Source organism: Onychostoma macrolepis, chromosome 03, assembly GCF_012432095.1.
Source record: "Onychostoma macrolepis isolate SWU-2019 chromosome 03, ASM1243209v1, whole genome shotgun sequence".
Taxonomy (NCBI): domain Eukaryota; kingdom Metazoa; phylum Chordata; class Actinopteri; order Cypriniformes; family Cyprinidae; genus Onychostoma; species Onychostoma macrolepis.
Window position 1 is genome coordinate 29,058,991 of NC_081157.1, and position 26,948 is coordinate 29,085,938.

At 37.1% G+C, this 26,948-nt stretch overlaps 2 protein-coding genes and 1 long non-coding RNA gene across 7 annotated transcripts; 1 reads left to right on the plus strand and 2 right to left on the minus strand.

Annotated features, from left to right (window-relative positions):
* Positions 1 to 30: 30 nt before the first annotated feature.
* On the minus strand, positions 31 to 17,994 carry tmem184a (transmembrane protein 184a). Its single transcript, XM_058768389.1, has 9 exons — positions 17,551 to 17,994; positions 16,415 to 16,669; positions 10,889 to 11,054; positions 9,468 to 9,558; positions 8,855 to 8,930; positions 7,860 to 7,951; positions 7,589 to 7,758; positions 7,271 to 7,468; positions 31 to 1,615 (listed from the first exon to the last, which is right to left on the minus strand). The coding sequence occupies exons 1-9, from the start codon at positions 17,551 to 17,553 to the stop codon at positions 1,383 to 1,385; spliced, it is 1,284 nt and encodes a 427-aa protein (XP_058624372.1). The 5' UTR covers positions 17,554 to 17,994; the 3' UTR covers positions 31 to 1,382.
* A 1,537-nt stretch (positions 17,995 to 19,531) lies between these two features.
* psmg3 (proteasome (prosome, macropain) assembly chaperone 3) lies at positions 19,532 to 21,103 on the minus strand. Of its 3 annotated transcripts, none has more exons than XM_058770405.1 (3): positions 20,942 to 21,103; positions 20,008 to 20,236; positions 19,532 to 19,920 (listed from the first exon to the last, which is right to left on the minus strand). In XM_058770405.1, the coding sequence occupies exons 2-3, from the start codon at positions 20,221 to 20,223 to the stop codon at positions 19,768 to 19,770; spliced, it is 369 nt and encodes a 122-aa protein (XP_058626388.1). In that variant the 5' UTR covers positions 20,224 to 20,236; positions 20,942 to 21,103; the 3' UTR covers positions 19,532 to 19,767. The 3 variants fall into 3 exon arrangements, with proteins under 3 accessions (XP_058626388.1, XP_058626386.1, XP_058626387.1); XM_058770403.1 differs by lacking the exon at positions 20,942 to 21,103 and adding an exon at positions 20,607 to 20,741; XM_058770404.1 differs by lacking the exon at positions 20,942 to 21,103 and adding an exon at positions 20,339 to 20,555.
* Positions 19,819 to 26,662, plus strand: LOC131537136 (uncharacterized). 3 transcript variants are annotated; one of them, XR_009270181.1, is made up of 3 exons: positions 19,819 to 19,945; positions 25,371 to 26,286; positions 26,558 to 26,662. It is a non-coding gene; the product is annotated as an uncharacterized LOC131537136 (long non-coding RNA). The 3 variants fall into 3 exon arrangements; XR_009270180.1 differs by lacking the exon at positions 19,819 to 19,945 and adding an exon at positions 20,622 to 20,744; XR_009270179.1 differs by lacking the exon at positions 19,819 to 19,945 and adding an exon at positions 24,273 to 24,518.
* Positions 26,663 to 26,948: the final 286 nt, after the last annotated feature.

Below are 26,948 nucleotides of genomic sequence, written 5' to 3' on the forward strand. Positions count from 1 at the left end.
TCATGTTGTGAGAAAAAATAAATAAATCCACTCCCTTTCATCATTTATTTCCTATGAGAATAGATTCTGTCATCAAACCAGCTGTACAGGTATAGCTAAAACATCAGTATTCAGTATCTGTTTACAGATCATACTCTGATTCTCACAATATACTATAGACACATCACTTCATCATCCATAGCTGTAAGGCAGCAATCATTGGCACAAGTCATACTCGCGTAATGCTGCCTCTTAACATTCATTTAACAAAGATGACAAACATGGCTACGTTATAGACAAAACAAGTAAACTTATTTTGTCTATAAAGTGAAGACAGCAACTTTGAATCACAAAACATAGGTAGTTTAATTTTGAAGTCCATATCTTTGATGATAGTATTTGCAAAACGTGATCAAATGAACTACAGGAATAGATTAACATATACATCAACAAATATTTTAAAAACAATTCTCTATTAAGACAAAACAGGGTGTGTTCAGAAACTTCAAAAGACAGGACTTTAAAGCCTTTTAACTCGGTTTAGAAAGTACTGACCAGGACTTACTTTGTAGTAGTAGTAGTAGTAGTAAATAAACATTTCAATAGCTTTGTCTGATAATTAACTAAATACATTTAGAACGGCACCTTTGAACGGCAAACAGTGGAGAACTAAACAACATAATTTAACATGCCCTGGTAACACCTGTGCCATTATACACTTGTCACAGGTTAAAGCTTTAACCAAATAATTGTTGAATACAAACGATTTGCAATTAAAATACACCATGATGGTTGAGACTTGCGTTTTTGCATCAGATCTCACACTCTTTGAAGGCCTGGTGTGAAAATTAATGAACCTCCAAATCAAGTGGGGGCAGTGCTCAGAGTGGCATGATTGATTCAAAGGTTTCAAAGAGCAGCAGACAACAGTTTGAAGTGCGATCTCCAAAGCCAGGGCATCTCTGAGAGCCAGTTCAATTCATCCTGAGACCCAGCAGAGGGCTGCTGAGCAAATACTTCAAACAACCAGATGCAAGAATGGCTCCCTAAAGTGTCAGTCTCTGATTCATTCCATCTGAAGAGTTCCCTGTGCCTCATGTTTATCGGCCATGCCTCAGAACGGGTCAGAGAAGAGAAGGGGACTCTCCATTACGATGCCGGATCATCCGCCACTACGGAGGATCAGGAAAGGATGAGCTCCAGGACTACGACGAGGAAAACAAAACAACCCCTACTTGATGTTGTCTACTTGTCAGGAAACTGTTCATATCCCTTTATTGAGCTCTCTTTTTAAAAAACAAAAACAAATCATGAGCTGATTTACATGATTAGGGTCCTCAAAGTTTTAAAGAGTCAAATTTGTTTAGGATTAAATAAATAGATAGATCAGGACAGACGGAGCACTAGAACTCATCATCCGTGTCGATCAGCATCACTTTATCAGATTTCTTCGAACTCTTGGAGGTGCTGGTCCCTGGTTTGCCATTCATGTTGGGTTGCACTACTTCCTGGGTGGACTGCTGTGTGTACTGTTGGTAAGCCGGAGAGAAGTTGTGGATTGCATCCTGAACCATGTCTCCAGGGTTAATGGTCTCCTTCAGGCCACTGGATATGCTGTGCATAGGTGCTACATTCTCTACAAAAACAAAAATGAAACAACAGATTAAAGCGTCAAATATCACATGACATATTTCTGATGACAGCGGAGACTTTAAATGAGCAAATACGAATGTTTTTGTACTACCAGAACTTGGAAAGGCAAGAAACTTGAGATTGATGTAACCAAAACACAAAGGAAATAAGAGGCAGTTTCACACACAGCCTCATTAACTATATAATGAGGTCAACATTTGAGCCCTTGTCTAATGTGAAGGTCTGAACTCCAGCGGGACCTGGCCAGTGCGGGTCAAGTTTTGAATCAGGATGGAAAACATTCATCTGTGAGCAGAAAGCAAGAGAAAGAAATGACTTGTGGGACTCCCACAAAATACACATAACAACTTAAGCCCTAATCAGACAGGACTAGTTTTTCAGGTGAAATTTGTGTTTCACAGGGATAGTTGACCTAAAAATCTAAATTCTTTCATTAATTACCCACATGTCGTTCCAAACCTGTAAGACCTTTGTTCATCTTCGGCACACAAATTGAGATATTTTTGATACAATCCGAGAGCATTCTTACCCTGCATAGACAGCAACGCAATTGACACGTTTAAGGCTCAGAAACGTAGTAAGAACATCATTTTAAAATGGTCCTTGCCAGATCAACAGTTCAACTGTAATGTTATGAAGCTACAAGAACACATTTAGTGCACAAAGAAAACAAAATAACTTTATTCAACAATTCTTCTCTGCTGTGTCAGTCTTCACCACGCTTTCACGAGAGTACCACGATTCATGTGTGGTGCTGCTGATGCAGGAGCCGGCGTTCTGACGTAGAACCCAGATGTGCTGTGGCTTGTTTGCAAAGAGAGAAATGCACATGCATGTGTTGTAGTACTGTCATGAACGTGCACTGAGTTCTGACAGGGAAGAGAAGAATTGTTGAATAAAGTCGTTACTGTTGTTTTCTTTGTGCACAAGAAGTATTCTCATAACTTCATAAAATTATGGTTGAACCACTGATGTCACATGGATTTTAACATCATTTTAATGATGTTACTACATTTCTGAGCCTTGAAAGTGTCAGATGTGTTGCGTTCTGTGGAAGGTCAGAAAGCTCTCGGATTTCATAAAAAATATCTTAATTTGAGTTTGAAGACAAACGAAGGTCTTATGGTTTTGGAATGACAGGAAGGTAAGTGATTAAGGACAGAATTTTAATTATTGGGTGAACTATACCTTAAATTCCATCCGAATCTGCCAATCTGTTTTTCCTCACACAACCTCTGTAATAATTCCAAAGCAAATTACCTACTGCTTTTCGGCAAACTGCGTGATCCTCTGAGAAATCTAATTCCGTCTGTATCCAAGTGTCTGTCATTTTCGACAATCTATATATTTTTTTTAACAGTTCTTTGTGTTTTGGCATGTGTGAACTACTGTACACGCTCTTTTTACCGCGTGTATTTTTGATGGTTGTGTTTACCTCCAGGCGAAGAAAGAAAAAAAAATAAAATCTCTCTCTCAAATCAAGAGCCAGATTGTCATGCAGATTACCATTAGTATTACCAGTTTTGGTAATTAAATTTGGTAAACCAATAATATGGTTCGTATAGCAAAACCAGGTTAATTTGTGGTTACCTTAGTTTAATTATAACAATTTAATAAATGTAACTTTTTTTGGTTTTATTTGTAGTAAAACCATGATTAATTTTCATAAATTTACATAATTAAAACATTATGTAATTGAGTGCAGAAATGAAGGCGAGTAATATTACTTGACACAGATATTACAGTAGCCTTAACAGTTTACACTATACACAACGTACGCATACAGAGCACGCCCAGTCTCAGACGTACAAAACAGACCCTTCCCACCTCTGTAGTAAACATGGAGATGTTAGTCCCAACTGAATCGATATGTAGAATCACAGATGTCAGGTGATAAGATCTGTAACTCAAAATGTCATTTAGAAAATTAGCCCCATCCGAATAGGGCTTTAGTCAAATGTATTTTTAAGGTACATAATCTTGTGTTTTTCATCTAATCAATAATAAAAATAAATAGTTATTGGATATTTTCATTGTTGTGTGTGATAAGGAATTGGAAAAATACCTTGTGGCATCAGAACGAGACTGATCTTATGGGAGAGGGGCTAAAATAAAATCTACGTAGGTCTCTCCCTGCAAGCTTTTGCGGGCGGGAGTGAGAATTTTTTTTGTGGGAGAGTGAAAGAAACTTATAGGAAAGGGACTGAAAATCTGCACAGACCTCTACCTATGAGCTTTTGTGGATGGGAGCAGCACAAAATATGAAAGGTGTGGGTGGGAATGGGACAAAGTATAATTTGAAACGGGATTTTAAAAAATCCACCATACGCAGACCAAGTCTAGTCTGATCCATCCCTCCAATAAATAACTGAAGTACTTAACAGAAAGACTTAAATGTACCTAATGCAGACAAACAGACTTCGAGAGAACCTTGATGAACAATAAACAACATGCCCAGAGTGACAAAGCATAACAGTCATATTTCACATTTCTGAGGTATTTTGTTTGTCTGGATTACACAATCTGTTTACAGCCGGTGACATTTCCACACAATGCAATCTTACCATTATCCTCACTCTTGTGAGCATATCACCACGGGCACCGCCAAGGTCCAACCCAGCTGTTCGCAAAATAGAAACCGGGATGAAAACATTAGCAATGCGGTGCTCTGCTCCACTGATGTGGTTGCCAAATCACTCTTCTGCTTCATTTATCTACTACAGGCTGGAGAGGCCTGGAAAGAAATTCACAATTCCACAGTTCCCAGATTTGTCTCAGCTGTGGATGCATTAAATGAGGTTACAGAGTACAGCCTGATACACTGCAAAATGATGAGTTCCAGCTAACTGCATCTTGCCTTGTGGCTGATGGATGAGAGCTTGGACAAAGGTGACGGCAGGCTGCCACAAGAGGGGTGCAAATTTCTGACCTCCAGTTCGAGAAATACTTGAACTGTGCTTGTAGGTCTCCAGCTGGCGGCCTGAGAACTGTACTGTGTGTGAACGGATGGACGTTTTGGGACCTGTCCTCATGGGTGGAGGGTGAAAACTCGGGATCAGAAAACTGTCCTGAACTTCTTCACAGCCGGTCCGCTCGGGAGAAAAGGCAATCCTAGAAGGTTGCTCTGCCTAACAGGCTTCACGACAGTCATGACCTTTTTTCCCCAGTGAAAGGTTATGAAACCAGCAGTGACTTCACCCTTTGAGCTCTGTGTTAAACTATGGAAAATTACCCTGTGCCTTCATATGCCAGTAAGGTGAAGGGTTCTTAACACATTTGTAGGTTTTCCCACATATCCATGCCAACAAATGTTAAGCAGTGTGCTTCAATTCGCTTACTGTGAAAGAAGAAGACTTCATGCTTTGAATATTAACATTGAACTGACACAAGGCTTGAAACATGCATATCTGACTGACAGTCGAGTTACATTTCATGGAGGCCTCTTGAAGTCAGAACCCAAATCTAATGCAGCTTTTAACATTCAGCAGCTGAACTGACATTACAGCTTAAATTGGTGGAAATTGAAACAGAACTATTCTTCACCACCTTGAAAAGCACAAGTGGCAGAATATGACTAATCCGTTAAGCGTGGAGAGGCTTTTTTAGCCCTGAGGATATGATCAGAATGATATACTACAAGCATACTGCTTTCTGCACAGAGCATACTGCTATTAAAAGGAGTATGTAAAAGTGTATGATATGCAACATTAAATGTTTTGATCTGTATTGTTAAAGGAATAGTTCATCAAAACATGAGAATTCTGTCATAGGGCCTGTTTACTTAATGTGTTTTTAGGGATATCTGATTTGTTAAAATGGTTTCAGTTACGCTTGGCCACATAAATGGGTCTCTGCAAAACAAATATGAATCTGATCTTCAATTCCTGCATTGTGCGCAAATTTAAGTTCATGTCAACGAAAGCAATAGATATACGCTTTATTTTAGTTTCATTTGCGGCAGTTTGCCCGTCGGCTTGCTGAAGAGATACTTAGCTACTTATCTGAGTGTTGCATTACAACTGTCATATCTGACTATAACGTCATATAGCCTATAACACGCTCTTATGCATTTACACTTGTCTCGTTTTGTCTGGAATGCGTCTCAGATCACTTCTTGAAGTGGTTTGAGTGATCAGATTTAAATCTGTCTCAAAACCATTTCGGAGGGCATTTATGCAAATTTATTTTCATGATGGGATAGCTATTCATTCGGAGAAAATGCATGAAGTGAAAAGGTGTAAACAGGCAATGACTCGTGTTTGTTCTAAACCAGTATTGACTTCAGAAGGGCTTTTACACGAGACGTCATTTAAGTCTTAACCATCATTTGGTTCAATTTTTATCAAATGACAACTTAGTCGTAGTCGTTTTGTTGCACAAAGCAATTGTATGGTTTGGAAAGACTTCAAATATAGTGCACTAGACACATGGACCACTTTTATTTTTTTGGTTTTACTGATAATGGTCCCTGCTACTTTCATTGCATTACAAAGAGCTGCGAAAACATTCTTAATTTCTCCTTTTATGTTCTGTGAACTGTAATATACAGCAGTCGATGATGCTAACAGTGATATATATTAAAACGAAATATTGATTTCATGTTAATGTTACACATACATTAATATCATAAATATTCCAGTGGCAGTAACTGGCAGTTTGTCTGGCTGACACTCCAACGCAGCAGGTGGTGTTATTGCACCTTAACACTGGTTGCTACCTAACATTAAAAGTCCAAAAAGGAGCGATTAATAACACAGTGTGTAGCTATTACTGCCACACAAAATCATGTCAGAGGAGGTTACAAGCGCTGTTGAGTGTGATTCTCTCAAAATCAAGTCTTTTGAGTGATTTTAAGTGGTAAAAAAAGATGTTTTTGAAAGAAATCACTTATGCTTATCAAGGCTGCCTTTATTTGATTAAAAAATAAATAAATACAGTAATGTGAAATATTATCAGTTTAAAATATCTGCTTTCTATTTGAATATAATTTTAAAATGTATTCATGTGGTGTTGAAGCTGAAATTTCAGCATCATTACTCCAGTCTTCAGTGTCACATGATCCTTCAGAAATCATTCTAATATGCTGATTTGCAGGAAGATGAATCAGGAATTTGACTGATAGAAATTGAGGGAAAAAAATAATGCTACAGATATTGTGATATCATGAATTCTTTAAGCCACAATAATTGTGTAGTGAAAATCTGATATCATGACACCCCTTCTGCGAACAAACAACATAAGGGTGAATGTCAGAATTGTCATTTTTAAGTGAACTATTCCTTGAAATTGTCGTCAATTTGACTGTTATTTTGCAACTGAAATTCCCAAAAGAAAGTTTTGTGGCAAGAAAACACCTACTGAAGATTTCCTTCTGTTTCCTAATTTTTCAAATGAAATGGCATCATTCGACCCGCCACAGGTCTGAGTTTCTCAGTACGCAGGAGTTATTTTGATGATCTGTGTGTACGAGTGGAGCTTTCCAGCAGTCCTCTGAACTGTGACTCATAACCCTCCTGAGGAAGAAAACTTCCAGTTGCCTCATAAAAGCTTGCTGTGGCATGTTTCTAAGATCCTCTAAACAACAAGTTAAAAAGTTCTGCTTTGTTTTTCGGAAGTGTCAGATTTATGAGCATCTAACCTGGTGCGTCACTCTTCTTCTCGCGGTACACACTGGAGGTGAAGGCGTAGCGGAGGGCGATGGAGGCGAAGAACATTTCGATGCATATTATGAAGTTCTGCCAACCAGCTGCCACTGAACCAGCCCCCACTTCATGACCATCGATGACCAGAGCTTCTGGGATCACACCACATCGTTCCAGAATGGCCAATACCATACCTAAATAAAGACAAACCAGAAAATTTGCAGTGAGAAACTTGACTCCCAAGTTCCTGGCTTGTCCACAACAATATACAAAGAAAATGTTGAATACTGAACATATAACACAGTGTAACCAACCTTGCCAGAAGGAGAGGAAGATGACGGATTTGATGGTGAGGAATTTGAGCACAGGCTCAAAAGGTCTCAGAAGGTCACTGGTGGCGAAGTAGAAGAGGAAGAGGGCATAGAGAGCCAAACTGACAGAGATGTTGTAGACGATGGTGATGTAAAGGTAACCTCCCGTTACACTATATGAAAAGACACATGACAAGCAGTAAAACACAGTTGATTGATGTTATTATGGAATGTTGGTATGAGATGAAATGGAATGAATCGCAGGGTGGCTCACTTAAAATCTCCATCGTGATATTTGCCAAAAGCCTGCAGAAGGATGGTGATGACAGCCATGATGGGCTTCACGACACAGAACTGAAGTGTGGCCTAGATGATGTAACAGAAGCAGATGAGTAACTGTGATGGTTTAGGTTTTACGCCGGTTCCATTTAGTCAACATGGGCCTGTAATATAGTTTGAGTGACAGAGAACTTCCAGTCCTCATCATTTTCAAAGGCATGGAAATGTGGCATGCTTATTTTTGACAGGAAGTGCTTATTTCTTACATAATCAACACAAAGTTTGACATGACTGACAAATCCACTCATTGAGAACGACACAAAGGAGAATTTTCCCCCAATCTCACTACACGCAAGGTGATGCTTTGAAAAATCCTACATGTAGGTGTCTGGTCAGACAGATTTATGTGTTTTGAAATTCTACTTCCTATTAAAAAAAAGTTCAATTCACATTCCTTTCAGTCTTTTTGGGGATGGGGCTCTCAAATCCAATTTCCATCAGTATTATTCTCAAAGTGCGAGCGGGTTCCTCAGCTGCAGAGCAGACAGCATCAGGCTGGCGGCAATAGCTATTTTTTGCGTTTATTATCGAGTGACTTGCACCTGCTTCCTACTGTTTTTAATCCTGCTTTAATCACTGGAGCTCCTCAGGAAAGACAATGGTACAAAGATAACAGCTTCCACTTCATGACAATTCAGGTAGAAAGGGTAGATAAAGGTTGAGGAAACAAAGTCAGAGAAATTCAGACCCTCTTATTAACATGTTAATGTCATTTACACACAGCCATTTGTACTCAAATCAGAATGGGATATGAGACATAAATACTAAAATATTCGGCTGATTTTCAGATTTTACATCTCAGATTTTAAATTTGGTCTTTTGAACTCCACTGGAATTTTTTTTTTTTTTAAGTTAAAACAAAGAAATGTTATGAAAAATGTTGCTGTGAAGGAAGAGTTATTTTGATTTTAAAGAAAAACGGGAACAAACCTGCTTGCAGAATCTCAGGAAGCCAATGGAGTAACTCATTCCTACCAAACAGCACGTCCCATACAGGCAACTAGACCTGTTAAAGGCAAATTTGAACATTTGAAGGTGATGCTATTCTTGAGGGTAGATGAATTGATCTCTTAAAACATAGCCAGACAAAGTTGTTTTGCATAAAAACAGAAAATGTTGTCAGAGCCTGACACACTGAGTCATGGCGGTAATGTGAGTGATGACAACTAAATTTAAAATCAAGGTGACAGTCATCACACTTCCAGAGGAGCTTCATGAGTTTAATTGTGTCTTGTGTGTTAATGAACATTTTGTCAGCGTTATGCTGCATTTACTTTTTCTCAAAGCTCTTCACTATGCATTTTGTAGGACTTCATTCTCCGTGCTGGAAATATGTAATGCTGCCTTTGTACCTCATTTTGGCAAAATTCTGAGTGGCAGCATAAATATTAAATTGTTAAATTGGCAGCATTATTAAAATGTCTACAATTTGGGGCAGCCTTTACATAGGAAGCACACTTATGTCTTAAAATGCTGCTCACTAGGTTAACTAACCTAGCACTTGTTTAAAAAATAAAATAAAGTAAAATGTGAAGACACTCACTGAATAGGCTTTCCTCTTATTTCCGACATGATGGCACTTTCTCCTCCAAGGTACTCAAAAGACAGACTCAGGAAGTTGTATATCACAAAGGCTAGAATGAAAAAAAAAAAAAAAAACAGCCAACATAAGTCTATCATACATGACAGCCTAACATAAATAATTTGCTGAATTTGCAGTGAGAGATTTAAATAAGCAGACAGAACATGTTTGACATGACCAATAAACAACAACATAAAATTAATTAATATCCTGTCACTTTGTGTAAAAAACAGATCAAGATTGAGGAGTTGTTTGTGTCTAGGAAATCCATCTTAACCTGAGAGGTCTATTTAAAGACAGATTAGATGGTTAGATCTCATTGTCTCTCAGTGTGCACAACTATTACTTGTGGTAGGGTTTTACTGATGGTCTCTATGACTAAGACTTAACAACTTTGAAATCACAATTATATTACATTACCTATATTATATTGAAGGAAATGAATGAGTTTTTATTCAGTAAGGATGTATTAAATTGATCTAAAGTTAAAGTAGACTGTTAAAGACTATAATTATTTTTTTTTAATGTCAAATAAATGCCATTCTTTTAAAGTTTCTATATCAAAGAATACTGAAAAATTATAATGTTTTCACAAAATATTATGCAGCAAAGTTGTTTTTAACAGTAATAAAAAATGTTTCTTGGGCAGCAAATCAGCATATTAGAATGATTTCTGAAGGATCATGTGACACTGAAGACTGGAGTAATGATGCTGAAATTTCAGCTTCAACACCACATGAATACATTTTAAAATTATATTCAAATAGAAAGCAGATATTTTAAACTGATAATATTTCACATTACTGTATTTATTTATTTTTTTAATCAAATAAAGGCAGCCTTGATAAGCATAAGTGATTTCTTTCAAAAACATCAAATAAATCTTGCCAACCCCAAACTTTTAAATGGTAGTGTATTACAGACTACAACATCATCACTCTAAACTTCTTAACAGACTCATTTAAATAATATTATTATGCCATACAGTACAAAGATGGATTCCATGAAACAAAACAAATCCCCACACTGGAATTTTCCCATGCAACTTAAATAACAGAAAAAAAACTGTCTTTCAAATCGTCATTGTCTAGGAGTAGTGGGATAGGCCTGAAAAGATGATAACAGAGACATTTGGCCATCCTCCTTTCTGGCTGCAACACGACAAAACTGGTTTGTTCGGTTACAATGAGCACGTATCCGTTTCCCCGCTATGAAACCTGCCACCCCACGTCTGTAAAGCAGGCTCTCCTCCCTCACTGCAGGCCAGACTTCCAAACAACAGCACACGTCATTCCACCAGTGTGATATTTGGAGTGAATAATATCATGCCCGGGGGAGCAGGAGAGAATGTAAGGGCAGAGAGGAGCTCAGATTTACTGTACCTTCATAACAGTCACGAACGGAGTCGAAATACACATAATACTGGTCATTACTGATGAACAGCAGGCTGAGCCAGGAGTCGAAAGCATAGATGGGGACGATGAAAAGGATGCGGATGATGTAGCGCTGTTCGTTTGGCACCGTGTACGACCTTAGGTGCAGGTATATCTATAAAGACAAAGATTTCGTTAAGCAAGAAGCTTGACTACAAAATAAATTAAGTCAGACATACATAGCAAAAACTAGTAATGAGGAAAAGTGAGGTGGACAAATGCATGTATGTAGTAGTACCAGTGACGTTGAATAACAGTAAACAGGTAACTGTAGAAGTCTATAAGAGTTTATGGACAGCTAACAGAACAAATCAAACAAAGCTATGTTTAACCAAACTGACGCTGACAGGATACTAACAGCTATATACTTTAAAATATCTTTTAACATAGCTGTTAAGACACAAATGCAGGCTCAATACCACCACCTAATGTGATTTTGGAGTGTTTATGTGGGAACTTTTGCCCATTTATCCACAGCATTTGTGAGGTCAGGCTGTGATGTTGGACACGAAGGCCTGGCTCGTAATCTCAGTTCCAGTTCATCCCTGATGTTTGATAATAGTTGAGGTCAGGACTCTGTGAGGGCCAGTCAAGTTTTTCCACACTAAACTCATCTAACCATGTCTTTTTGGACCTTGCTTTGTGCACTGGGGTGCAGTCATGCTGGAAAAGAAAAGGGCCTTCCTCAAATAGTTCCCACAACATTGGAAGCAACGCACTGCCCAAAATGTCTTGGTTTGCTGAAGCATTGATTTCCCTTCACTGGAACCAAGCGGCTCCATACAGTTGGCACAATGCAGTCAAGCAAGTAACATTCTCCTGGCATTGGCCAAACCCAGATTCATCACTCCACAGAACAGGTTTCACTGCTCCAGGGTCCAGTGGCAGCGTGCTTCATGCAGGTTTCACACCGCAAGCTTGAGCTTTGCATCAACTTCACGTCAACATAACTACATCGTCACTGCAGCTGCAGACTTGCAAGAGCATTCACACTGGAAGTGTTTGTACACATCACAGCAGCGGCACCAAAGCTGCATTATTCTTTACAAAGACAACTATGAATTTGTTTTTAGAAGCTGGTCATTTATAAACTTAGTTTAACATGGGGATTTGCATCTTAAGACGGGGATTCACATGTAAATGGTACACAACAAAAACAGATCTGATCACGTCGTTTCAGTCATACTTCGATATACAACATGCTGTTTATAATTATTATTATTTTTTTATATAAATGCACCATACTTTCACCCAAACTGAACAGTTAAAAAGTTTAAATGGGTAAATCTTCTATACATATTTTTGGATTCATTTTCTTTTCTGACATACTCCAATTCTTGTTAAAACACTAGACATGCTTATTCTGTGCATTTTATGCATGAAATCAGATTTATTTTGTCCATCAAAAGCATGCTGTCGCTTTAATTGTGCGCAAACAGAAAATAGATTAGACGCCGAAACCATCGCATCAGTGATGCTCACACGACACACTCCTGCTCCTGGTGTGAACACACTGATTTGTTAACATGCTCGCCAAAAAAAATATGCGCTGCTCAAGGTGGCAGTGTGAAACCGGCCTTACACCACTCCATCCCACTCTTGGCATTGTACTTGGCAATGCAAGGCTTGCATGCAGCTGCTTGGTCAAAGAAACCCACTCCATGAAGCTCTCAGTTTTTGTGCTGATATTCCAATAATACCACTCATAATTGATTGTGGAATATATAGCAGGGATGAAATTTCACAAACTGACTTGCAAAGGTGGCATCCTATCACAGTACCATGTTTGAATTCACAGAGTTCCTCAGAACAACCACAAATGTTTGTAAATGCAGACTGCAAGGCTAGGTGCTTGATTTTATTCACCTGTGGCAATGGGTCTGGGTCTCATTTAAATGTATATAAAAGGTACAATGTTTGCAAGTTATTTTCTGAGAGTGTACCACCAAGTAATATAGTTTATGAGCCTAAATTTAGGCTTTTCAAACTATATAGTAACCAGGCACAGAACGCAACCAATGTGTTTTCACAATTCACATATCCTCGCTCTATAGTTTTAAAGTTTGGCACTATCGGTATTATAATATAGCTTTGAAAAATACTATGGAGTTTGTGAGGCAGTGCATGTCCTTACAGTCCCTTTGAACTTCACAATATTACTGAGGGGGCTCAATATTCGTTGGGTTCTTTAAACTCTTGGACACTCAATCATTTGAAATCAGATTATTTGAGTCCTTCATTCCACGGGTGGAGGCTTGATGTATTTGTGGGCTCTCAAAAAAGCAAGGGGAGTTGCTCTCTGAACTGATGTCCTCCATTTCACCTAGTCTGCAGGGGAAATAAGTTCATAGTCTCCCAGACTCCATAATGCGGAGCTGACAGTGAGAGAGAGCCGTGCTCACAATAATGGCTCTGGCCATTGACTGTCTGCTGGCTGTTGCAGAGATGCAGTCAAAGCTAATTACAACCTATCTGAAGCAGAGAGGAACTGCCGGCGGAGCTGCAAGGCACCCAAAAACAAGGGCCGGTGAATCACAAGGTGCAGCACCAACTTTAAGATCGTAAAGCTTGTAAAAACTAGAGAGCTGAGAAAAGCCCGACACAAGAGCACTGTTGGCGCCTTTTCATTGCAATATATATATATATATATATATATATATATATATATATATATATATATATATATATATATATATATATATATATATATATATATAAAACTATAATTCACTTAAGGTTTCTAAATAGCTGGTCTTCAAAGACTCCTTTGATATCCCTGGTACTGATGGGAAAGTTTTGCAGGCAAATCAGTAACTTCAGAACAGGGTGTTTTAGGAACGCAATCTCAATTTCTGCCTTTAGTATGCAGCGTGCGAGAAAAGCTCCGCCGGGAGAATCTTTTGTAGCGAAACCGAGAAAGGCAGTGAAATACTAAAACAATCCTGAGGGCTCCTTTAATCTCCTCGGGATTTACATATGTTGCCTCGCGCAACCCTCCGCAGGCGGCTGTTTGCGAAGCCACGGATGATGTGGCGGTAGATGAGTCGTTCTGCTGCTAGGCTGAGGGACAAAAACCAGACTGTTTTGACTTGATTATGACTTGAAGAGGAAAACCACTACACAGGGACTCATTTCCAGGCTCCATACAGCATCCCGACGTCCTTTGGCTGCTTCAAAACTGCCAGCTTCTCAGAGGTATTGGCTTTTGTATGGCACTCAAGATGCTTTGGAGGCAATCAAATCATAGTCCTCCGGGCACACTGCGGGCGCTGCAATTCAGCTGAAGAAATACCTTTCCTGACCTCTGCTCTCCATCAGTACGATCCCAGTAGTTCAATTACATAACAGATGCTTGAGAAACATATTCTATATTAAATTTCTTCATGGGTCATATAGGCTGCAATGAAAAGGGATTCAAAATATACCAGCAAGAGCAGGGAAATTAGATTTCGTCCTTTTCTGAAACCGAACAATGTGGGCAAATATAATTGGTAATTCGACACACAAGATGGGTATATTCATACTGTGCCGTCACTTCACCTGACAATTACTTTTACACAAAACTCATCCACCACCAGCCGGTTTCATCTTGCTGTAGGCAACACTGTGAACTCATTCATATGCCACAGAAATGGATATTCAGATATGATGTGCGCTTTTAGCTGTAATGAACGGCAAAATATTAAGGGCAGGGAAATACCCCAGCAAATCAGAACTGCTCAGCATGTTTATATCTATAAAGAAATGGCCAAACCTTTGCAAGAAGACTTATCGAACAGTCTGGTGTCTAAGAAGCTGCCCTTATCTCTCTCTTTTATTGATACAGCTGGTGTAAAGGTTCGTGGCTGATGGGCTTTCATCAAGCACAAAAGAACTTCCTCTATAAATAAAGGCTGGGCTCAAAAATATTGCTCACGCTGTACTTTCTGCTTCAAACCTGTGAGCATAAACTACCAGTCAACAGTTTGGACACACTATTTCCGCATTTTAGACTAATAGTAAAGCCATAAAAAAATAAAATAAAAAAATTGAATATTAAACATGAATGGGAGTATGAAAATTACGTAGTGAGCAAAAAGTTCAATCAAAACATTTTAATTTCTTTAATTTTTTTCGCTCAATCAACTTCATGGTACCCAACTTGGATGCTTTTTAAACAGTTTTAAAATTTGAACCTCACCAATTTACATTAAATAAAAAAATCTCTATACTTACTGGAATAAAAGTTTAAAAGTGTTGAGTCAGTAAAAGTCACAGTAAAGATATCTAGATCTAGATCAACGCAACTCATCACGGTAATATTTTCCACAAAAACATTAAGCAGCATCATTGATAAAAGTATATTAAAATAGATAATCCTATATCACAGATAGACATTTTTAAATTGTAATATTTCACAATATCACCATTTTTAACTGTATATTTAAATTTTTTGAAGAAAGTGGCCTTTTTCCCCCCCAAAACATTAAAATATTTAACCGACCCCAGACTTCTGAATGGTAGTGTAGATTGGCCCAATTTATTTAACACTGATTTCAAGAAAAACATTGTTTTTTCAGAAGCATCCAAATCTTTTACTGTTAATGTATGAGACACTGCCAACAGATTAATTTAAACTTCAACGGCAAACAATAAAACACCACCAACTACTTCAAATACCGCCAAACACTACACACACAAAGAAAAAAAATGAAACACAAGCTTTGTCACATTTCCTTAAAAAGCGTCCCCGTGGTGCACATTGCAGATGGCACATCAGGGCACATATATTATTGGTTACACATCCTCTCATTAGATCACCAGAGTACACTAAAGCCATATTGTGTGTTTACACAGCACTCTTATCAGCTCTGGGAACAGATACCACTCTGCTCTGTAGCTAACTTTGATTGGTCAAGGACGGTAACAGCACTCTAAATGAATCATTTAGAGCAAAGAAAACATGGATGACGGTCCAGAACAAACATGCAGGTATTTATTGATCTCTGATGATCGATAACCAGAGGAGGCAGAGAGCGGAGGGTTAGTTATTACTGCAGTGAGTCTTTAATGACTATGTGGCATTTATTAACCTTCTAAAATTACATAGTATTATCAAGACCTGCAGATGATAACGAGCCTGTGGTCAGGTATGAGGGAGGAGACAGCATGGTACAGCTCTTATTTTCTCTGCCTAGGTTATTTGCTTTTATTTGCCTGTGCTCTGAATGAACTGCAGCTATTAGAGCGGCCAGCTTTCCCCAGGCCACAGTACCAGTCCATTTAATGCTGAGATTTGTTTCTCACCTCATGGCCTATAGTTGCTACACTCCATACTGGTTTAAAAGCAGCAGTGATGCTTTTCTGTTGCTAAATGAGAAGCTCTGTGGTCTAGAAATTGTGCTGGATGTGTGAATGCTTGGCTGTAAAAGGATTACTATGAATTAGTTGTCCTCAAACACATTAGTGACATTTAGTTCCTCTAAATGAGCCTACCTGATGACAGGTAATGATGAGCGCAGACCAAACGAAAATCCCTGACAAGGCTTGGGCCGTGGGGGTGTTGAGGAAGAGCTGGTCGTTCACCAATACTTCAGTCCCATTACTTGATCTGATCATGGTCACGTTAGACATGTCGGTTATGTTTGACAGCATTGAGAATGACGACAAAGGGACTGAATTATCCATGTTTTTATCTGAATCCACTGAGAGTGTGCTGAAATTTGTCGTAGTAGACCCAGACTCATTCATCTGTAGGAAAAATAAACAAACAAATAAATCAAATTGAAAATTTTTTCAAAATCAAATTAAAACCAAATCATATCATATCCTAAATATTTATTATATATTTCATTTACACCTTTATTTATTCACTATTGTTCAAATCCTACAGAATTAATGATCCTTCAGAAATCTTTCTACTATGCTGATATGGTGCTCAAGAAACTTATATATTAATTTAAAAATATATATTATTAATGATGAAAATATTTTTTTGTGGAAACTGTGATACATTTCCTAAGAACTAAATTAATTTGAAATGTAAATATTTTGTAATATTACATGCATTTACCATCACTTTTAACCAATTTAATGCAATTAATGAATTTTACTTTAAAGAAAAAAGAAAATTAATTTTACCCATGTTTGTCGATCAATTGTACTATTTCTGTTCCAATGAACAGAACAGACTTATATATATATATATATATACACATACACACACATATATAGTTTATATTTAACAAAACATCACCATAATTTATTTTTATTATAATACAACAGGTGTTTCCTTTGTAAGTACAATCTACAGTCTTTATATTATTTGAAGGAGATCTCGTCAATTTATTATAAATTGAACATGCGATTTTATAGTTATCAACATTTTATTACTTATAGTTTTATAGTTATCAAAACAAAGATTACTATATTTTACAGGAAACTATGGTTGACATATTGAATTTTTGCAAACGCAGCGTCAGAATACGATTTATACATAACATATGCTAGTGTAGTATTTTTCAGTAAAATATGCCTTTACACTAAAAGAGCTACGCAGAAATCATTTGAATCAAACCTACTATTAAAACAGAAGGGAAGACCTGTTCATTGATATTTTATGAAACACTTACCATGATACAATGTCAACACCTGTTGAGAGTTTAGTGCGATCAAACTCGAATTACTTTACTCTGAACATCGCGCTGGGACTAAAAGAATAAATACATTGCATACATGAGTGATTAAATAAAGATCAATATACGACTTGTCGCCATAGGTGGATACGGCCCGAGCGACGACTCCGATGAGTCAAGCGCACTTCCTCGTTTAACTATAGACAGCTCTGATGGACGCCAGTCAGCTCGGTGGAAACAGCCCAGAATCTAATTGATTGTTATAAAAATCCTGAAGCGAAGACAACTGTACACGATTCTTTTCCTGAAGACTTTTCCCAATTCCAGACCAACAAGCTCGTCGGCCCGTTTCAAATTAGGGCAGGTGTATACTTCGCAACACAACAGCACACCCAGGTCATGTGACCTTGCGACTTTAGTCCTTGGTCACGTGACATGACTGGCAAGGACGAGCACCTGTTGATCAAGACTGCTGCAGTACTCTTGCTTCACACGTGCAGTCTCAATTAATACACTTACATTGATTATAGATCTCAGAAAATAAATCTATAACAGAACTGTGCGTACTGACATAATATTGGATTAATTCAGGTAAACTGGGTCACTTTGAGGCATAAGAGGGCCATGAAGAGATTACCTTAATTCAATATATATATATATATATTAGGATTCATTGTAAAAAAAATTCTTCTCCAACAGTAATATGGTGCAGCAGTCAGGGTTAGAAAGTAAATAATCCCATTCATTTTGTTCTAGACCTAGAGGAATTTATTTTTAAGGATAACTTATAAACCTTTACAGACTATGAGGTCCATGGTATATGCTAAAGCCACCAACCTGCATTATTTAAACTGTTTTTTTAAATAAGTATGTTTAACAAAATGTTTTTTGGGAGAATATTACATTACCCACAATTCTGCAAAGAAATCTCCACCAATCAGAAAATCACAAAGTTCGCCAAAAGAACTCTTCCAATAAATATGCAAAGAGCAGCCTCCATATGCTCTTGGCATATTACAATAAACTTTAATTACATTTTCCCTATATCTTTAAAATAATTTTTAAAACACTTGTTTTAAAACAAGTTATGCCCGCAATTCTTCATGTGATTAAAGTTAAGTAGACTTTTTTTTTTTTTTTAACCGGGGTTTTGTCTGATTTTCAAATATGTCTTTGCTTCAGGATTTTTTATTTGTCAAAGTTTCTTTAGGGTTCTTTTAGGGTTATTCTGTTTTCCCTTAGTTCCTTGTCCCATAGTTCAACCACAGACAGAACCAATGAAGCGACATTAAAGAAATACACACACACACAATAAAATAATAATTTAAGAAAACTAAAAATAATATAGATATCAAGAAGTAGGATGTGGATAAAACAAAGATAGAATAAATGAAAGATAAATATAATAGAGAGGAAAAAGAACTGAAAATACTGTCATTAATTACGCCGTCTCCTGAACGCACAGCGAAGACTGACACGGAAGAGAAGAAATTGTTGAAGTTGTTGTTTTTGCTTTCTTTGCCCACAAAAAGTATTCTCAGAGCTTCATAACATTAAGGTTGAACCGCTGATGTCACATTGACTATTTTTAACGATGCCCTTTCTGGGCCTTGAATGTTTCAGTTGTGTAGCTGTCTATGGAGGGTCATAAAGCTTAATTTGTGTTCTGAAAATGAACAAAGGTCTTACAGGTTTGGAACGAGTAATTAATGACAGAATTTTCATTTTTGGGTGAACTATCACTTTAAGTATAAATACAGATGACTGTATGGTTTGGTTCGTAGCTTATAACTCCTCAACAAAGACTTTTTTAAATTCCCTACGGGAAAAATAAACAGAAAAATAATTCCAGAACCATGGCTGCTGAAAAAGTGGGCAGACACTGTTGCAGTGGTGTGGCAGACAGTGTATGTATTGAACCAGGTGCCTCTTCAAAGACTTTGGGATTGGTGTGAGACATTTAAATAAGCACCAAATATTAAAGAAAATATAATTTTAATCTCAGGGCATCTGAAAGACATCTGTTATACAGAGGCAAACAGAAGTGATCTTGAACAGTACTCTTAATTTTAACATTGAAATGAAAAACTTTTCAAACACTGTGCGATAGCAACAGCACTTGAGATCATTCTGACAAGTCAAGATTTACATTGTAAAAACTGTGCAGATACGTCATTTGTCCTCGTGCAGAAACAGTGCCATTTGACCTCCTGTTTACCAAACCTGGCAGGCTTTGATCATATCTTTAACACTTTTCATAGTTTCAGCGCTGTTGTCTTTAAGTGAAAGGCCCAGCAGGACCGGTCGGTTGCCTGATTCTTGTGAGACAAACGTTGCAACATTCTTGGCGTAGACATGTGTAAGAGGCTGCAAAGGAGACAAAAAGGACAAGGTGAAATACAAACATGATTTTATCTGCCTTATGGATTATCCAACAAAAACTAACTTCATTACCTCATCCTTTCCCAGCAGTACTCTGGTACTGAACATGGGTAGGCTGATATCACCAGACCTTGTGTCAGGATTTATGGATACAAGTGTCCCAATTTTACCATACTGTGTCAAAACTATAAAAATGTAGTTGCTGAACTCCGTGCAGACAACTTGAGTTGGGTTTCCGTTTATTGTTTTTTCCGTCTGTCTTGATCGGATGATGAGCTGAGGAGCCATTATTTACTTCCACCTGAAAAATAAATAAAAGTTATAAACATGCAGCGTAATAATAGCCAGTGATAAAAGTCTCACAATTGCAACCGTTAAAAGCTAGAAGTATTGAATTAATCACTTTAAGTACAAGGCCAATGAAGACGATAAGGAAGCTCATTCATTCCGCTGTGTTGTATGGCAGAAGCAGGAAGCTACAGCGACAGTAGGCCGCATGAGATCGCTGAGGACTAGCTTGTCAAAAGCGGACAATCGACGCAGGAAACACCGAGGCTTCAGAGACTCACGCGGAGCAGCAGATAAAACAACCGTGCTATACGCTGCAGATTTATGCTATGCAACTATAAAGGGTTGAAACAAATAGCATAGAAGTAATAAGCATTTCTCACCGCTAGTTTAAAGTCGTAAATTATCCTGTTAGGTCGAATGTGAATCCGTTTGCAAACATCCCTCAGCGGAGACGAACAGTAGATGAGCTTCACCTAACGTTACGCAACGACTAGCAGATGCGAGCTGTAGCGCAGACGGTCTGTTTACACCAGTCATTTGGATAACATTTTATGTAACTTTTATTTAAGATTGTATGTATTTAAGATTTAAAAAAAAAAAAAAAAAACATTGCATAGTAGTTATATGACATAACTTGTACTTTTATTATTGTCAGGACAAAATAGGAGAATGTAGGCTACACTTCTTTTTTTCTTAAAGAAAATTAGTAGCCTACCTTTACTCAGCAATGGCGCAATAAGTTGTTTAGAAGTGTCTGTAAAACCATTTATAATGTTAAAAATATTTTCTTTTCCTTTCCATCAAAGAATGATGAAAAAAAATGCATCACGGTTTCCACAAAAATATTAAGCAGCACAACTGTTTTAAGGCTGATCGTGAGATGATCATTTCTTGAGCAGCTAATCAGCATTAGAATGATTTCTGAAGGATCATGTGACACTGAAGACGGGCGTAATGATGCTGAAAATTCAGCTTTGACTTCCAGGAATAGATTACATTTTAAATATACTCAAATATAAAAGTTTTTAGTTGTTTTAATATATTTCACAGTATTGCTGTTTTTATTGTTGTCCACTTCATTGTAATAAATGCAGTCATGGTGCGCATAAGATAGGCCTACTTTTCATAAACAAAAATCCTGTTTATGTTCGTGTAATGTTCCATTATCATATTGGAATGAACAGCAATGTATTTATAAGTGAGTTGATCTTTATACACTAAAACAATATGCAAAGGAGTCAGGCTTGTTGCTGACTATAAGTCTGAATATTTTGATTAAGAAATGGTGCCCAGGGAATTTTATAGAACAAACAAACAGACAAGTAAATCTGTTTCAAAATGTTTTATCCTTTCTATCCACCTGGAACAGCCTGATTGCGTGTGGTTTGTCTGGATAACTTTATCCTCTGGCTGCCTCGCCCCTGTCAGTGGATCTAGTATGGATGTGTCATACTTTTGCTGAGTCTAGTCCATTTGACAGCGTGTGCCATGTTCACTGAGGCTGCTCTTTGTGTTCCAGACTGTAGCTGCTCTGGCAGACTTATCCTGAAGCCTTTGAGCTTTACATCTGCCTGAAAGAAGTTGCCATCTTTGCACTTTCGTCATAAGGTTGACTAGAAGTGCCATGGCTCGCTCTCTCTCTCTCTCTCTCTCTCTCTCTCTCAAGTGAATGGAATATTTGTTCTGTGAAATGTAATTTAAAGTGTCACCGATTCACATCCACACACTTGCTTGTTTTAGTATTATAAGTACATTTCAGTGTCAGGTAGCCTATGTTTAATTTTTAAAGTGAAAGTGAAATTGACGTGACACGTTTACATGATACTCGGAATTAGTGCTCTGCATTTAACCCATCCTAAGTGCACACACACAGTGGGCAGCTAATGCTGCGGCGCCCAGGGAGCAGTTGGGGGTTCATTGCCTTTCTCAAGGGCACCTCAGTCATGGTATTGAAGATGGAGAGAGCGCTGGTTATTCACTCCCCCCACCTACAATTCCTGCAGGACCTGAGACTCAAACACGCAACCTTTAGGTTACGAGTCCGACTCTCTAACCATTAGGCCACGACTTCCCCTTAGTTATAGTTGTTTTTATTGTAGTTCTAGGTCTGTTATTGAAACCAGAACTAAGAGTACAGGTCCGTTTACACCAAGGACAATAGCGATCATGAAAATGATAAACATATAGTTTTAAAAATCATTCTACAATGTAAAGAATAGCAGAGTCCACACCACAACTTTAACAATAACGTCACAGAGAAACAATATCATTGGAATCACTTTCAAAACTATTTTTCCATAAAAATAATTCTAAAAACATAGAAAGCCAATCAGAATCCTGCTTTAAAGAGTTCAAGGAATTGAAGTGGCAGATGACAATTGTAGCGCAATCCTATGATAAACAGAATGTTATTGCGCTCTGGTGTGGACACTAACAACGTAATAATTAACTTATTTATCAATCATGGTGTGAACAGACCGTAAGACAGTACAGATTTTGTGATCGTTTGCGATTGTTGCTCGTCAGATTGTAGGCTACAATAAAAATCCGATAAGATCTTGGGTAAAAGCCAGACTGTGTGACATTAATGTTCTTTTATGTCAGAATCTACAATACACACTGTAGCCTATAGACTTTGATCTCTATCATCCCATTTACAACTTGTTGCACGATTGCAAAGCAAACATCATCTTAGGCCAGTATAATGTGAAGGCAATTAATAAGCCATCACTGAACATGCCATAAATACAATCCAAAAAGCCGATCAGAAGGCCTTTAACAACCTTCAAAATTTTACTTGACTTTCCCAGCATGGTCTTACCTAATGGATATAAGTAGTTGATCATCAGTTGTTCTGTCATAACACAAAAGCGATCTTGAGCGATCATATAAAGTGAAACTCATTGCCAAAACAAATTTCAAATGTGGCATTTTTCCTCTAAAGCACCATTAAGTAATCATTTCAGCTGTTAGCATTAGGTAAAATGGGCACGCATGCTATAAACATGCTGTGAAGTGATTTGCTCTTCAAAGTGCTATAAAGAGGCGCCAATCAGAAGCTTTATGGGTTTTGTGAGCTCCGGAGGCAGAGAGAGAAAAGAGGAAGGAGCAAGCGAAATGCCTATCATGGCCGATAAAAGGAAGGAACAAGCACATTCATTGTTCATGAACACCTCCCACAGAAGAGGACTATCGTTTTAATATCTCTTTAATGTTCTGCTGGAATTATGCATGTCGTTTGGGTTCTTTATGTTCCCGCAGCAGGAAGATAAGTCTGATTGGCTGGCAGGATTTAATTAGTGGTACATTTTATCCTCGGTGTAAGTCCCACAGTTTGCCACATACCTACACTCTTTTGTTCAGACTCCCATTCATTTTAGTTCTGGTTTATAATGAGGACAGGATTATACAGACGTGATGGACATCCATTATTCAGGTTGGGAGACGTGACTTAAAAACAGATAATTAAGGTTTTTGTTTCATTCATGTCGTGAGTAATTATTCATATTGATTTGACACAAACGAGTCCATGGGAAATGTTAAGCACAAATATGTACTCCTACAGTTATAGAATTAAAAGGAATGGATCAGCCGAACATATATAAAAAAAAATTCTGTCAATATTTATTCACTATATATATATATATATATATATATATTCACCTTCATTAGTTATAATAATAATAATAATAGATCTATATCTGTCTATCTGTACACATACATACAACATGCATATCATTTTAAATATTTACATATTTTTTTCATTGTTCATTTTCTTTATTTTCATTTATACGTATATGTGTGTGTATATGTAAGTATGTATTATATGTACAGTATATAATGAATTGCAATATGCACAACATACATAAAAAATGCATGTGTGTGTGTGTGTGTGTGTGTGTGCTTGTTTATGCTACATTGTGGGGACCAAATGTCCCCACAAGGATAGTAAAACCCGAAATTTTTTTGGGACCGGCCTCTGTCTGCACTGTAAAAACTCCATCTTGCAAATTGTTAACTCAATTAAAAAATTTAAGTCAGGGGAACATATATATATATATATTTTAGCAAAATGTTGAGCTTACACATCAAAACAAGTTAACTGAATGTTTACTATATTTCGCTCAATGAACATAAATAAGAAAGTTGAGTAAACTCAATATTTTGACGACTTCGTTTGAGCGGTTAACTTCACATCACTGCGCATGAGCAAAGCGCCGTCTCTGGATTATACACGGGGTTTTCAAACATCAACAACGAAGAAAAGGGGAAAAGGGAGTCTCCTTGACAAGGTAAGTTCTTTTCGGCCTAGATTTAATACAAGTAAGCCAAATAAACTACACAGTTAGGTTTGTAAATGTCCCTAAAAGAAGGAGTGAACTAATTGTGTTGAAAGAAGTCTGGCGGCTAACTAGTTAGCGAGCTTTATTTTCAAGCACGAGCAGTTCGCATTTGAAAGGTAACGTTATGTATCAGATATGCTTAGAGGTACAGTTCAAATGTTTATGTCGATTAAATGAGTATAGAATGAACCGTATAGAGGTTAATTATGTGTTGGTAGTGCTGGGCGATATGCTAGTTAATCTAGTAAATTGTACAGTTTTTATTTTTTATTAATACTGTGATACTGGTAATAAAACAATTGTTGTAGACTATTTATTCAGTGGCCAACAACGTCGCCACGAAGAAACATACATGAATGAGAAAATAAAGTGCAGGATGTGTAAGATGATAAAAGTTCTTATTCGCACACACTCACAGAAAATATGCGATCACAAATTCAGCACTTTTTAGCAGCTTAGTTCGCTTAAGTTGTCAGATACACACAAAGTTATATCAAAATGTCCATAATGGTCAGAATTCACGTAAACAGTCAGTTGTGTCAGGTCTGAAGTGAGAGTCAACAGTTGAGAAAAAAATGGCCTGTGTATCACTAAATTTGATCTGTGCATTAGCCTCTTAAACCTGCTGATAAAAATAAAAGGCTAAGACAACACTCACTGCTGAAAATACTAACACAGATTGTAGAATTAGTAGTTATACAGAATTGCATTATTATTATTTGATATGTTTTAAACATTAATGTCAATATTTAGTAGAAATCTAAAATTGATGCTGTTTTTTGTTTTGGTTTTTAACTGCAGGACACTGAGCCAGAGGATGTCCATCCAAGGGGATGAAGATGAGCATCTTATGTATCACTGGAAGATGATGTTGTCACCATCCACTCAAACCCAGAGGTGCCTAGCTGTAGTCCTAGAGACGCAGATTGTGCTGGAATATATACATGACCTTACCACTGCTGTTGCTGTCCTTTTGGCTTAATTTAGTTCACCCAAAAAATGAAAATTCGGTCATCATTTACTCACCGTCATGTCGATAAGACATTTGTTCATCTTCAGTACACAAATGAAGATATTTTTAATGAAACCTGAGATATTTCTGTCCATCCACTGAAAAACTATTCACCTAAAATTTCGATGCTTCAAAATGTTTATAAAGAGATTGTAAAATGACTCCATATGAATCAAACAGTTTAATCAAAGTCTTCTGAAGAGACGTGATCATCACATTACACATTACGCATTTCACAATAAATGCTGCTCCATCTCTGCAAGTGCCATGAGTTTGAGTCTTATATAACGTGTATTCATAAAAAAACAACACAGAAATTATATTAATTTTTAGTATTCTATACAGCTTAAAAACTGTCAATTAGCATTGCATAATAAGTACACTCTAAAAAAGATGGTTCATTAAAGGTTTGTTACATGTAGTAACACTTCTATTTAGAACCGAGTTTAGGGTTCTTTATTCCTGCCTTTTTGTTTTTAAAATCTGTAACTGTCAAAGCTCCTCATTACTGATTTTCTGGAGTTCAGCCATCCAGCTAGACTGTCAACAGTGTCAACAGGTAAAATTATTTCTTACAATGTCAATAAATGATAACTTTCATATTGTAACTGGTTTCTCAGTATCAATAATGTATTTTTCTTTTTTAGTTTCTTTTTAGTGTGACCAGCTCTGTTCAGTTAAGGATACTCTCTTCTTCTCCACTAAGTAAGTGACAGAGATATTGAGTTTATGATCCATTGTTAGATTTCTTTTAGATATTTATAATAAAATTATTACTTGGGTTTATGAATAAATGTTAAAGCTATACTTAAGCTATCTTTTGACTTTAAATCTCTTTTTCTTTTTTAATATTATGAAGGGCATACTGTTTATAAGTGCTTATATGTCCATTTTTGCTTATGGCCTTCATAAGCATAATTATTTTTACATAAACACATGGACACTCTTTAACTCTAAACTCAACTGTGTATTTCAGATTCACAACCTCATCATCTGCAGAGAAACCGCCACCCAATTACACCAAAATGATGGACTTAAAGGCATCACAGAGGATCCTGACGATACAGTATTTCACTGGAGCTTGGTCTTCATTACATCTTTTTTCATGTTCATTGTCAACTGTCATTTATTATTTGTATTCAGATAATAACTGTTGTTAGAGCATTATCATTTTTTTGCTACAAGTTCACATCAATTAAACAAATATAAGTATCTAATTGAAACTACATGCTGTTTTGTTTTCTTTTTGTGTGAGTGTGTCAACCCTAATACAGGCTATAAGACATAAGAAAAAAAAATTAATAGATAATATATAGAAATAATATTAATAAATAATACTAATATTAATGGTATAAATATACTAATAA

Coding starts and splice junctions, on each gene's coding strand:
- tmem184a (XM_058768389.1), bottom strand. Junction 9,559..10,888: donor CGTTCGTGACTGTTATGAAG/GTACAGTAAATC, acceptor TTTTCATTCTAG/CCTTTGTGATATACAACTTC. Junction 7,952..8,854: donor TCCTGAGATTCTGCAAGCAG/GTTTGTTCCCGT, acceptor TACATCATCTAG/GCCACACTTCAGTTCTGTGT.
- psmg3 (XM_058770405.1), bottom strand. CDS start 20,223: ATGGCTCCTCAGCTCATCATCCGATCAAGACAGACGGAAAAAACAATA. Junction 19,921..20,007: donor TACTGCTGGGAAAGGATGAG/GTAATGAAGTTA, acceptor TCTCCTTTGCAG/CCTCTTACACATGTCTACGC.